Genomic DNA, 12,388 nt, shown 5'->3' on the forward strand with positions numbered 1-12,388 from the left:
CTCCAGAATAGGAAACTGCGCCGAGCGTACTGTACTGAGAGCACGGTGCACCTGTTGTTGTGTAGCTCGTGGTGTGTAGTGTTTGTGGAGTGTGCTGTAGAGTGTGCAGGACTCTGTGTTGGCTTTGCTTTCGGTCCAGTTTATTAGTCGGGCGTTTTCACATCAGGTCAATCCTGACGCTGAAAAGCTTTTGCTCGGGGATCTTGGAAACTAAATTGAGAAAGTGTAGCTACTAAACAAGCTTTTGTCAAGTAAAATCTGCATCCAGATCCACTCAGAAAAACAAAAAAAAGTTCTTTACAAATGCTGCAAAACTCTCACCAGAATCTTTTCTTCTTGCAGGCTCTTGGAAGTTTCTACTTTATCCACGAGTCTTTGAAAAACATCCACCAGTTTGATTTCAAAGGTAAGACCACTCCCCGCTCTGTCCAACACACACACACCACGTATTCATCACCACAGCTGTCCTGAAATGAAATCCTGCATATCACACACAACCATTTGCAGGCTATTCCCGCTTCCATCAAAACCAGGAGCTTAGATTGGCTTTGAGGATAATGTAAAGGCAGCGGGACAGAATGGTAATGCTTATTAATATTAGGATTTAATTCATACGATTTCGGGCCCACAGTAATGGTGTGCGGCAAGTTATTGGACAGTTACAGCGGTCTCATCAGCCTGCGGTGTCAGAGGGCCCCGGGGTCCGGCGACCGCGCTAATTAAAGAAGGGATATAGATGTGGAGGCGCCTCGCTTCCTATTAGACCCAAGTCAGCATTAGCACCGGTTACCCCCAGTGAAGGACAGGGCGAAGGCAGGGGAGGGGTCGGCAGGGGACAGGACCACTATCCCTGTACACATACTTTTCAGATTTGATTTAAAATCACATGACCCCCTGCACCGACTGTGTACCGTGTCCATGTTTTCTTCTTGTAAGTCTTCTTAACACAATACCAGGATGCTGAAGCAGCTACATGGGATTCAAACAACATTAATTTTATTATTTACATCTGTGCTTTTCCTGCTGTGACATGTTTTCCTGTGAAAAATGCCCAATGGATACTCATTATGAGAGACTGATGAAGTAAATTAAACAAACATGATAGTTGAAACCACGTAGAGTTCAAGTAAAGTTTGACTTTTCATAATTTCACATTTCTTCTCCTGAGGCATAAAATGTGCAATATTCAGCTTTCACCCTGTCAGCATTTCAACTTTATTCTTATATGTTTTAATACAAACTGCAGCAATAAAATCTCTTAAATGAAAATGTACAGCATTATATTTAATGAGTAGATTTTGAGGTAAAAAAAAGATTTAAATGATCAGATTTCTTTAATATCGCAATTTGGTTATTTACAGGGTTCTAAAGTCATGTTGTCTAAATGATTTCAGGCTATTTAAATGAAGCCGCCTTTACTGTCAGTGTGACCACAGAGTCCATATTTAAGCTCATTCACATCGCTGCCAAAAAATGACTTTATTCAATGTGTATGTGAAGGACAGCTGGTGATGATCAGGAGTTTAACCACATATTGGTTGCAATCGTATCAGAACCGTATCAACACCTAGATCGCAACATCGGCCCCATCTGATGGTGTTAGATTTTCAGTTTATTTTTAAATCTGTGTAATAAAAAGCTGCTGTATCTTTTCATTTCAAATGTTTTTTTACCCCCTTTGCCTTATTAGAATAGAGCATCTGAGGATACACCCGTTTAACCAGAGGATGAATTCGTCTGTAAGAACAGACACACAGACTGCACACAATAAGAATATCTTACTTGAACACACAATCTGTATAATCTGATCCACAGCAATATCCCCATGAGATCAAAGCCAGGCACATCTTCTTCATTTCCCCTCTCACACGTCCCTCTAGTTCTGAATGCAGATGTTCCTGTCTCTGACCAGCAGGTGGGGCAGTTGTCTGAGGAAGCCACAGTGGCTCCAGCTGTCAGTGCTATCAGAAGACTCACACATGGGGTCTCCAAAAATTAACCTTCTGTGTTTGTAACAATACCTGATTGTCTTTCTGTTTTTTCCCCACCTTTCCCCTCCTTTCTTTCAATCTTTGTCCCATCTTCCATCACCTTTTCAGCTAAGAAATATAAGAAGGTGGTTGGGAAGGAAACCTGCTCAGAGACACTAGAAAGCACACCTTCGCTGGAGAAGGAGAAGTTTCCACAGGACTACTTCCCTGAGGTGGGTTTTATATTAAATACACTCGACTGATGAGTGACAGCTGAGACGTGGACTGATCACAGTCGAAGGTGGAAGTGTGACGTGACTTTGATAAAGCTCTAAAATGAAAAGAATAATCAGTGCTGCAGTGGGAATAAGGATCTTTTGAACTTTCTGCCACACATATAATTTACCATCACAGTGTAAATCATACACAACGATGTGGTCTAATTTTGCTATTTAATCCAAAACACCAAGCTTCAATAATCTATACAAAAAAAAACTCATTTCTTTTTCATTGCTTTTACAAAATCTATTTCATTTTCTTCGTGTCTCTATTTTCTCTTCCATTACAGTCACATTTTTTTTTTCTCTACTTCAAGGAAATCCAGCTGACACATGGCTGATCCGGAGACAAATCAGTCCCAACAAATTCAAATCTTGAAAGAGAATGTCCTCGTTTTGTGTTTCCCGTGTCCCGCGGAGCAATTCTCTGCTCACTCCGCTGTGTTCGGTTTTCTGGCTGCGGCGCGGTGTGCCATCAGAGGGGGAGCTGAGCGCTGAGCATAGCTGTGCTGATATAGTAATAAAGAGCACGACCGCCCGTGTGTCATCCCCGCACTCCCCACTCATCTGTCAACCATGCTCCGACGGCCGCCTTCGCAAATATATGCAAAACAGATGGATACGGCCCCTTCACACACTTCCCCCCAATTTCCGTCTCTTTCACACACTGCGGGACCCCCACCTCTCTGCCTACCCCCTGAGCCACCCTAGACATACACACAAACATAAGCATTCACACACACACACACACACACCTAAACAGCTTCAGGTTTCCCACTTTCCCATTCCAGAGATGATCTAAAACCAATTACACTGATTGAGGCGCAAAGCCATTTAAAATGATTACAGCAAAGCATTGTTCTGCATTTAACAGGACAAGCAAAGAAAACCACAAAACAAACCTGGCACAGCGTACCGTGAGAAGGATGAGGCGAGTGATGTAGAGAGAAAGGAGGTGTGTGTGTGTGGTGGCGGCGGCGGCGGCGGTGGTGGTGGTGGGGCAGATGAGAAAAGTTTTGCACGGTGATTTATGCCTCTTTCCCGGCTGGGATATGAATCTGGGATGATGCTCCAGAGAGCAGCACTCCAGATAATGTTAGCCCATTTAAAAAGAGCAGATTTGTGTAGTCTATCAGGGTCGCAGAGTATTTTTTTTTTCCCTCCTGCCTCCCTCCCTCCCTCCTCCGCCGGCCCCTCCGTAGTGAGAAATTGGTTGTTATCATAGATCACAGATACTGCTCAAACCTCTTATGAAAGATGAATTAATTTCACTAATGCTTTAATGCAAAGCTCTCATGAGGGAGGCAGACTGGTGATAACCCCTGCCTCGTCCCCGCTTCCTCCGCTAGTGATTTATGCCCTCTTTTAGTAGATGAAACCGCCTAGATTTGCCATCCATCTGCAGCTTTGAGGAATCCTATTACATGGGGATCTTGGACCGGACAGGACGCCACGCACAGTCCAAAACCAGTTTCTCGGTTTTGGATCACACGGCCTTTTTGATTTGTTGAGTAATTGTCGTGACGAATGTGGAAGCGCATCATTAAAAGTTATCAAAAAGGACACAGAGGGCAGGTATCTTGTTTACATCCCCACAGAGCTAATTTGCGGCGAAAATAAAAATGCGTTTCAACTCATCCGGGTTGTCAGCCAGAATCCTCCGAGGAAGGTTAAGACAGTGACGGCACACGGCTCAGGTGGCCACAGAGACAGATGTGTGTTTTTCCCTGCTTGTGTTTTACCTTTACAGTCTGCCATTAATAAAGTGTCAGCGCTGATGACATCATGGTGGGAGGGCTGCGTGTTTAAAACAGAGAAACAAAATGTCATTCAGTACGTCTCAGTGCACTTGAGCGCTGTGTGGTGGTTTAAACTCATAAATCAAAGCTCACAATTCGCAAAGTGTGTTTTCAACTAGTTTCATTATTGAATTATCTGCCAGTTATATCTCAGATTAGTCGGTTTACCTTCAACAGCTCAAAGACGTTGAATTTATAAGAATACAAAGCAGAGAAAAGCACGTATTTTATGGCAATCAACTCACCAATTAATAAACTTGTTCAACTCCCTGTGTGCTATTTAAAGGTGCCATATGGCGAAAAGTCATATTATTTTGTTTTGTATATTTTATAAACTTGGACGTATAAAAATAAAAGCTGTGAAAATAAGAAGGAGCTTCCTGCTGCCATTACTCAACAACATGGCCTTTCAAGTCAGTGAGAATTTTATCCAGTTCTGTGTAGATACTGGGTAACGAGTAATTGTCCAGCTCAAAGTTCACATAATCCTGCCTCCACTGCTTGTTTTGCGGTCCAGATTTATTTACTTTCTAGAGCTGCTAACTCTAAAACGCCTCAGCCATGAGCCGAACACACACACACACACGTTCTGCTGTGGGCTGCAATAATGCTTAGGGTTGCACATTGTGCAGCTAATGGGGCTAAAGTTACCATTAGCTTTGATAGTACGCTCACAGGTCAGAGCTGTGTGGAAGCTGTAAAGCTGAGGGACATTCACATATGTTGGAAACTGTGCCTCCAGTGCAACCTCTACAGTCTTTTACACATCTGTCCTGCTCTGTGTGTCCAGTAAAACTGCATATATTACATTTAAATACAGCTGAATTCACAGCAAAACATTTACTAATATGTACTCAGGTATAAAATAGTGACTCAAATGCAGCCCATTAAGAGCACAGTCACTTTATAGCCACTTGATCTCAGCACTGCTCAGATACTGATTTCATGCCGCTATGTTGTCTGACTAAGTCATCATGCTCAGATAGCAAACACAACAACTGTGCTGTGAATTCAGCTTGTTTCCATGTCACTTAGAGAGAAAGTCAGAAGCAAAAAAAATCTTGCAATCTCACACTCATTTACTTCAGTCATCCCTGCACTGTCAATCACAGATGCAGGGAGAGTCTTCTTCCTGAATAGGCCTAAACAGAAAACCATTACAGACACTCAAACAGGACTAAAACCAGGGGGGGGGGTTACAAAGTCATTGCAAAATTAACCATCGTTACAGTATTTTGAGCTGAAAATTAAAAGACGCATTCTGGGTACATGTAAGACTTTCATTAATTTCCTTAAAAGGGCCACAATACGGGACCTTTAATGTCCAACTAGTGCGGACGGAGACGCAATTAGAAATGAAACCAAACAAGACTGTTTTCCGGAATAATGTAATTTATCGTTCGTTTAACCTAAATCACGCTCAAGTTGACTTTCGATTTCAGCTTTCATAAGTGACTAAACATAAGATCATAAATCGTCGAGTAAAATATTGGGTTAAATTACTCACATTCACACTCTCTGCTTGTGGCTGTGTTTTTTTTTCCTCCTAGTTTGATTCTGATTTAAGTGACAAGCTCTCCATATGCAAAATCTCAGTTCTTTCCGTAATCCTACCTTGAGTTATAGCTGTAAGTGAAGGGGAGAGAAGCAGGGACATTAATTGAAATGCTGAATAAGAAGGAAGTGGACAAAATTGTGGGCGCATTCCTTTTGAAAGGTCGCCGTGATGGATTTGGCGGCTTGTCGTTTCCCGTTGTTCCGTCAATCTCTCCGCCTCCCCAGTGGGAATTAATATATTTATTTGTTTGGCGCAGCAATACATGCCTCCAAAAACCATTGCATCATAAGGATTTGTCATTGCCTTATATAAATAAAGTATACGACCCAGACCTTAATGTGCCCTTGGTATTGATTGTTTTACACAACCGTAGGAAAGAAAAAAAAAAAAAAGAAAAGAAAGGGGAAGGAAGAAAACAGCAGACAGGCTGTAGATCAACATCCATATGAGTTTAAAAAAAAAAAAAAAAAAAGAAAAGAAAGGGGAAGGAAGAAAACAGCAGACAGGCTGTAGATCAACATCCATATGAGTTTGTATTTGTTGTTTGGCACCACGAGCGTGTCCATAAAAGCATTGACTTTTCATACCCTTTTAGTGCCCCCTGTAGTAAGCTCTGATACGGGGGCTGTGATTACTTTCAAGTTCTGCCCCTGATGAAAGTTAACTTCCTTCATGTTTTCCCCCTTATGATTTAAGCGCCATACGTAATTCATCGACGTGATGCGTACGTTAAGGAGATGAAGTCATTTAAACCGGCGTTGCTTGTAAAAAGCTCTCCGCATTTATCACCAGACAAGACACCTGTGACACAGATGCTGTTCTCTGTGACGGCCGTGATCCATGAGACTGCAAGGAGCTCATAAACGAGGGGCTAATGTTGAAATGAAAGCTAAATGAAGGCTTTCTTCACTCATTTTTTTTTTTGTATCCAGAAGGCTCAGAAAACCGATTTTGTCGCTACTGCAGAAATCCTTTTCGGGCTGCATCATTTTCCTCTCTTCAGTTAACTCTGGGAATTTTTAGAGCTCGTGACAAGGACGGCGGCTGCAATCTGTACTTGTGGTACATCTTTATCCACACACACACACTCATATGTTCATGTGCTGTCCAGTCATGTAAACCCGAAGCGAGGCCTGCTGTTATTTGATGGGCCCCCTTGGATGATGGAATAAAGATAAATGTGACTGTCTACTGGGGCTCAAATCAATCAGCGTTTGTGTGTATTACTTATTACTCACAGTGCATTTCTGTCACAGGGCTTTTGTGTAACCCCCCCCCTCCACGTCCTGCGCTCTCCTGTCACCCCCCCTCCCGAACATCACCCCGCCATAATATTATTTATGGGGGTCGGACTTTGAGCTGAAATATAAGAAAGGTCAGAGAATCAAACGGGATGGACCGAGAAACAGTGGCGGGAGGGTGTTTTGGTCAGGAGCTGGGAGCGTGGTTGTACATTAGTGCGTGTACGTGTCACATCTGACATTTCATAGGAGCGTAGCTTTCCATTGGTCGCAACCGGAGAGTTTTTATGTAGTAGCTTCAAGTGCATCCGATGGGTTCGACTTCTCCTCCGCCCATCTTTTTAAAGATGTTTTTTTTCGTCTGTCTCTCATCCCGTCTGTGTGTTAGTGTGTGTGTGTGTGTGTGTTTGTGTGTGTGTGTGTGCATGTAGCGGTCAGTTGCGTATATTGCCTGACATCCATGGATGTGACCCCCTGTGTAGCCGCCGTTCATCACTGTCATGGGCGGAGACGCCATCGGTGACCTGTGGAAGGTCAGCCAATGTCACCCCGAGCCTTTCTGACCTTTTACCGTTGCCCCTCGACTCCAGCCATCACCCCTCCCCCCCCATTGACTCTTTATAGCCACCACACCTGATGTATGATATGATTACATGTGACCTATCCGTTTCATCCAAAATGTCTTCTTCTCAAAATAACAGCGACAGAGCAAGTGTATTGGCTGAACTCTTAAATGTTAAAAAGATCAGTATTTTTCTTTCTTCTTTTTTTTTTTTTTTGAGGCTGTGTAGAGGAGGGAGGGGGGTGGTGGTGGTGATGATGATGATGTTTCAGCAGGAGATTAAATGGGGCCGGACAGCATCTGTGTCATCATCTCCGCTCCGATATCAGCTGTAGCAACCAAATCATGATGTCATCATGTCAGCCAATGGAGAAGGACACTCCTCTTCTTCTGCACTTTGATTGATTGCGCGAGATAATCATCTTAACCCGACTCGCGCTACAAAACAAAAGCGCTTAAATTGGGTGAAATGAATAGACGGAAGATGCTTCTTGTTTTGTTCGAATGCGAGGGTGCGTGCACCGCTTTTGCCGTGACGGTCGTCCGTGTGTTTGCTCGCTGTGTGTGTGTGTGTGTGTGTGTGTGTGTGTGTTGTGAGCGTGTTTATAAGCAAGCGATGAAGCAGGGGGTCAATCAGTCATATGTGGAGGAAATGGGGCAATCTGGGGCCGGGTGTCAAGAAAGTGATGGATTTTAATGCTGCGATTGTAGTTAATGGCTCTTTAAATTAAATCGAGATTAAACGTCTCTGGCGGCAGTCAGAGCTCGTATGGGTACTGAGCAAGTCCCCCCCTCCACCCCCCACCAACTCACTCTTCATCTTATCCCTCCTCATCCTCTCCGACGACTTTCTTTCCTCAACTTTACATTGACAAACACATGCAGCCCACTAATGGATCTTTCATGCAACAAAGTAATGTGTTCTTCAAACTACATGTACGTTTTGTGGGTGATTACTGGATTTAGTTACTTGAGCCTTATTGCTTGTGTTTATCTTTTTAATATATTCATTTAGTTTAAAAAACAGATTTTTCAAGTGTACGTTCAATCTGTTTTGCTCCAGTGTGACACTCATATCTAATTCCATTTGCTCCTTTCAAAGTCACAATATTGGGACAGCGAGTTATAATTGGGCCCATACATCCTGCCGAGGCAGTATGGATTAATTCAAGTATGCTAATGTAATTCAATTTGATACAGTTAATCTTGTACTAATGCAGATTGAAGGATGTGAGGCGCAATCAAATACCTCTTAGCCCTTTAATTTGCATCTGAGTTTTTTAAATAAAATTAGTCAATTTGTAATTATGTGACCTGGCCCATAATTAGTTTATTCATCACCGCAGTTAACTCCCCATTAGGGGTATCAGAGGGAGATAGACAGAAAAAGAGAGAGGTTGCGGGGAAAGAGACTTATTTATCTATTCAGAATGAGAACACTCACAACATCAATTTGTCTCTCATTTAATAACCAGCTTCATGGTGAATCATGTGCTGTTTGAGGAAGATCTTTGGGCTTGTGATTGGATAATTAGCTCAAGGCTGGTGGGATCTGATCAAACAGCAGCACACTAGATGTTTACACTGAGCGGTCTCTCCGGTCTCTTCAAGCCTCTTTTGCCCTGACAAGTGTAACACAGGTCAGAAATGTCAGCGCTGTCATCCGGGGCTGTACGGTTAATTGAAATATTATTAAAACATGGCAAAGTGCGGTGTCCAAATCACAGGAAGTTTTTTTTTTTTTGCTAAAGGTAAAATGTGTCACCATAAATGATGCGCTGTGGTGCTACAGAGAAGCCCCGGCCTATAAATCAAATCCCGCAGACACAAGGGAACATGTGTGTTTGGTGCAGGCAGCAGCAAAAATCATGTCATGTTTTGTTCCCCAGTGGAAAAGTGAAAAAAAAAAAAAGGCATTCCTCACTAAAGTTGTGACTCGTATCACAATTGCAGCACCGATCAAAAATAATCACAATATGATTATTTTAACAGATTGTTAACCTCGAATGTTATCACTGATTCAGACCTAACATTATGTAGCAATGCCGCGATGGAAAACTGCTTTTATTTCCTCTGTAATATATATATATATATATTTATATATATAGAGAGAGTGCTTGGCTTCTTGTCTCAGGCAGATGCAGAAAACCATATAGATGCGTTTATTTCCACTGCAGTTACATCCTCACTGTTCTAACCAATAAGACTGTGTGTAGACTCTAAACAAGGAAGGACAAATGTGATCAACACCTGTTTATTTATTTATTTTTTTTAATTTTACTTGTGGTCGATAAAGTCCGACGTGGCTTTGCTCACTCAGTAGGAACCTCTCAGAAATCTTCAAGCTCAGGTCAGGAGAGTTGAAACAGAGGTTATGAAGCAGCTTTTGTTTTTTTTTTGTGCTCCCAGCTGCTGAAATACTTTGCCAGATTGCATTAGCTCCGATGTTAATAGTGTTTAAAAGCAGACTCAGTGCCTTACTGTTTTTCTATGCACTTGACTGGTTTTATTGCATTTAAAGTGTGGGTTTGGTGAATGTGCTTGGTCGTCTGTGTCCACATGGATAAACCTGCACTGAAAATTTGACTTTTACTTAAAAAAAATAAAATACAAGTAGTCGCAACAGTTTTTCTATGGTTTATTATGGTTATTATATACATGTTGTCCTTAGTTTAATCTTATTGATGGATATTTAAATCTTTAAAACAGCATTTTAATATTGTGACTTGTCCCTCTGAAGCTATTTTACTGTTATCTTTTTTCAGTTTAGAAGAATTCTGTCCATGTTACTAATATCTTGTAACTGTAGCTGTTAAATACTATAAAGCAAGAATTCCCACTGAAATGAAGTGAATTAGAAGTGACTTTAAATGGACCCACTGAAGTACAAAAACATTTGAAAATAATGTTTAAATGTCTGTGTCCCTTCTTTAACAGCCTTTTCCCAAAAGTTAGAACATTGTATCCAAAGTTTCATTCATTAAAAACGTGTGTAATTTGGGTCCAAACCGAACTGAACCGTTTTTGACACTGTTGATTAAACCAGAGATTGACTTCCAGCTGATGGACATTGTGACGTGACTGTGAAACGTTTGACATTCTAGCTTTGCTTTGCCTCGCGGTGAATCCTTACCAATGTCAAATTCTACCATTGTCATGCTAAATTGAGTGTCTCTGTTCTGCAGTGCAAGTGGTCCAGAAAGGGATTCATCAGAACTCGATGGGCCCTGGCTGACTGGTGAGTTTTATTAATAGGCCCCTACAATGACACATCCCACCTCATCACCGTTCAACCTTGAATCATTACAACTGTATCAATGTGATTAGAGATGAAGATCTAACCACGTCAGTCATGTCTGACTTCACCCCCCTCGAGCCGCGGTGAGCTGCTCACGGCGAGCTTATCGCAGACAGCACGGACGCACAGAGCGACTTACGCAGCCCGAAGCCTCTCCGGACAGTGTGCCACGGCAGCGAGCAGGGATTTGATTAGACGTAATCACGTTAGTCAAGCAGTTGCATATGACAGATGACAAAAAACATTACGTGCAATTGAACCTGTATGGGATGAATACAAACGCTGCTTCCAGTGTGCGGAGCTGGGGATGCAGGAGAGAGGGTGGGGAGGGAGAAGTGGGTGGCTGAGGGGTGGAAGACGGGGATTGTAATCTAATAGAGGGATGACATGAGAACTAAAGAGCTGAAACGGTAAGCATTTAATAGGGGCATGACGTTTGACAAGAGCGGCAGGGAGAGAGAGGCTGGTGAAGAATAGGAGATCAGATCAGAGATGGGATAGACAGAGATAGTCAAAGCCATGCATGTATTCATTTGTTCGGGATGTCACTGCAGAATAAATCCCACGAGATAAGATCAATTCCTCTGAGTCGCGCCGCAAGCACCATGCTAACAAAACACCCCAGACTGATAGGATCTGCAGGGAGGTGTTCATCACTGTACACTGGGCTGTCCTGCTTTTACCCAACAGGACAAAGTGGGAGAAAAAAAAAAGCAGATTAGTGTTTGTAGTGGTATCTTCACCAATAGGCTGAGCTTGAGGGCCTTGGGGAAGAAGTTATCCCATTTACTTGATAGATGTAATACTTTCAATTTCAGTAGTTGATTCAGAATAACAGTTTCATCACTTGGAATTAAATCTTAGATGGTTAATACTGTGCTGTACACATGATGTTCTGGAGGAAGACGCTCACTCACAACGTGCTCTTTCATTCCAGTGCCTTTGATCTGGTCAACATCCACCTTTTCCACGATGCTTCCAACCTTGTGGCCTGGGAGAAAAGCCCCTCGGTCTACTCTGGGACCAGGCAGAAGGCCCTGGGATACGTTTTAGACAGGTACAGGCTGGACACCACCTCTCCTCATATTACTTTTGAGTCTATCTACTGTATTCTCTCTGAGGTCAACACACCTCTCCAACAAATATCATTGATATATGACCATAAAAAAATCATTTTATATAAATAATTCTTACTCTTAATTGCATTCTTAAAATAAGGTAAGCAGTTTCTTTTCTGATCACATTTTTCCTCACTGTGGGCTCATTTTTATCTGCAGTATAAATTCCTGCACCTCCATGGAAACAACACAACCATGACTAGATGGAAGGGGAACTCAAAAATATCTCCTTTGCCATATAATGAGGCAATAATTCCCTAAATCATAAAAAAGAAAAAAATGAAAATTGATTTTCTTTTAGCATTTATAATTGGAGACCTGTACTCAACATGTGCAACATCTGTTTTAGTGCCTCCAAGTGTTGCTAGTAAGGTAAAAACGGTCACCATACATAAGATCACTGTTTTACTCCGAACAGTTTTTATTCGTTTCCGTACTTGTCTCCTGTTTGCTCAGTCTGCAGTTCAGCTGAACAGTCGTAGAATTTTTGTCATGTGACTGTTGACAGCAGCTCATAACTTCTCACCTGTGCTGACCAGCAGAGATCTTTTAGTTTATTATCGA

At 42.2% G+C, this 12,388-nt stretch overlaps 1 protein-coding gene across 3 annotated transcripts in view; it reads left to right on the top strand.

Annotated features, from left to right (window-relative positions):
• Window positions 1–12,388, top strand: part of inpp5a (inositol polyphosphate-5-phosphatase A) — a 180,261-nt gene that overhangs the window by 96,817 nt on the left and 71,056 nt on the right. For all 3 annotated transcript variants that reach the window (XR_520513.1, XM_008290645.1, XM_008290646.1), the window contains exons 5-8: window positions 343–406; window positions 2,100–2,203; window positions 10,594–10,646; window positions 11,644–11,763. Coding sequence is in view for 2 of the 3 variants with exons in the window: in XM_008290645.1 (XP_008288867.1) it covers window positions 343–406; window positions 2,100–2,203; window positions 10,594–10,646; window positions 11,644–11,763 (341 nt within the window). In the remaining variant the exon portion in view is untranslated. The remainder of the gene's footprint in view (window positions 1–342; window positions 407–2,099; window positions 2,204–10,593; window positions 10,647–11,643; window positions 11,764–12,388) is intronic.

This window comes from Stegastes partitus, unplaced genomic scaffold (genome assembly GCF_000690725.1).
Source record: "Stegastes partitus isolate 25-593 unplaced genomic scaffold, Stegastes_partitus-1.0.2 Scaffold688, whole genome shotgun sequence".
In the NCBI taxonomy this organism is placed as follows: Eukaryota; Metazoa; Chordata; class Actinopteri; family Pomacentridae; genus Stegastes; species Stegastes partitus.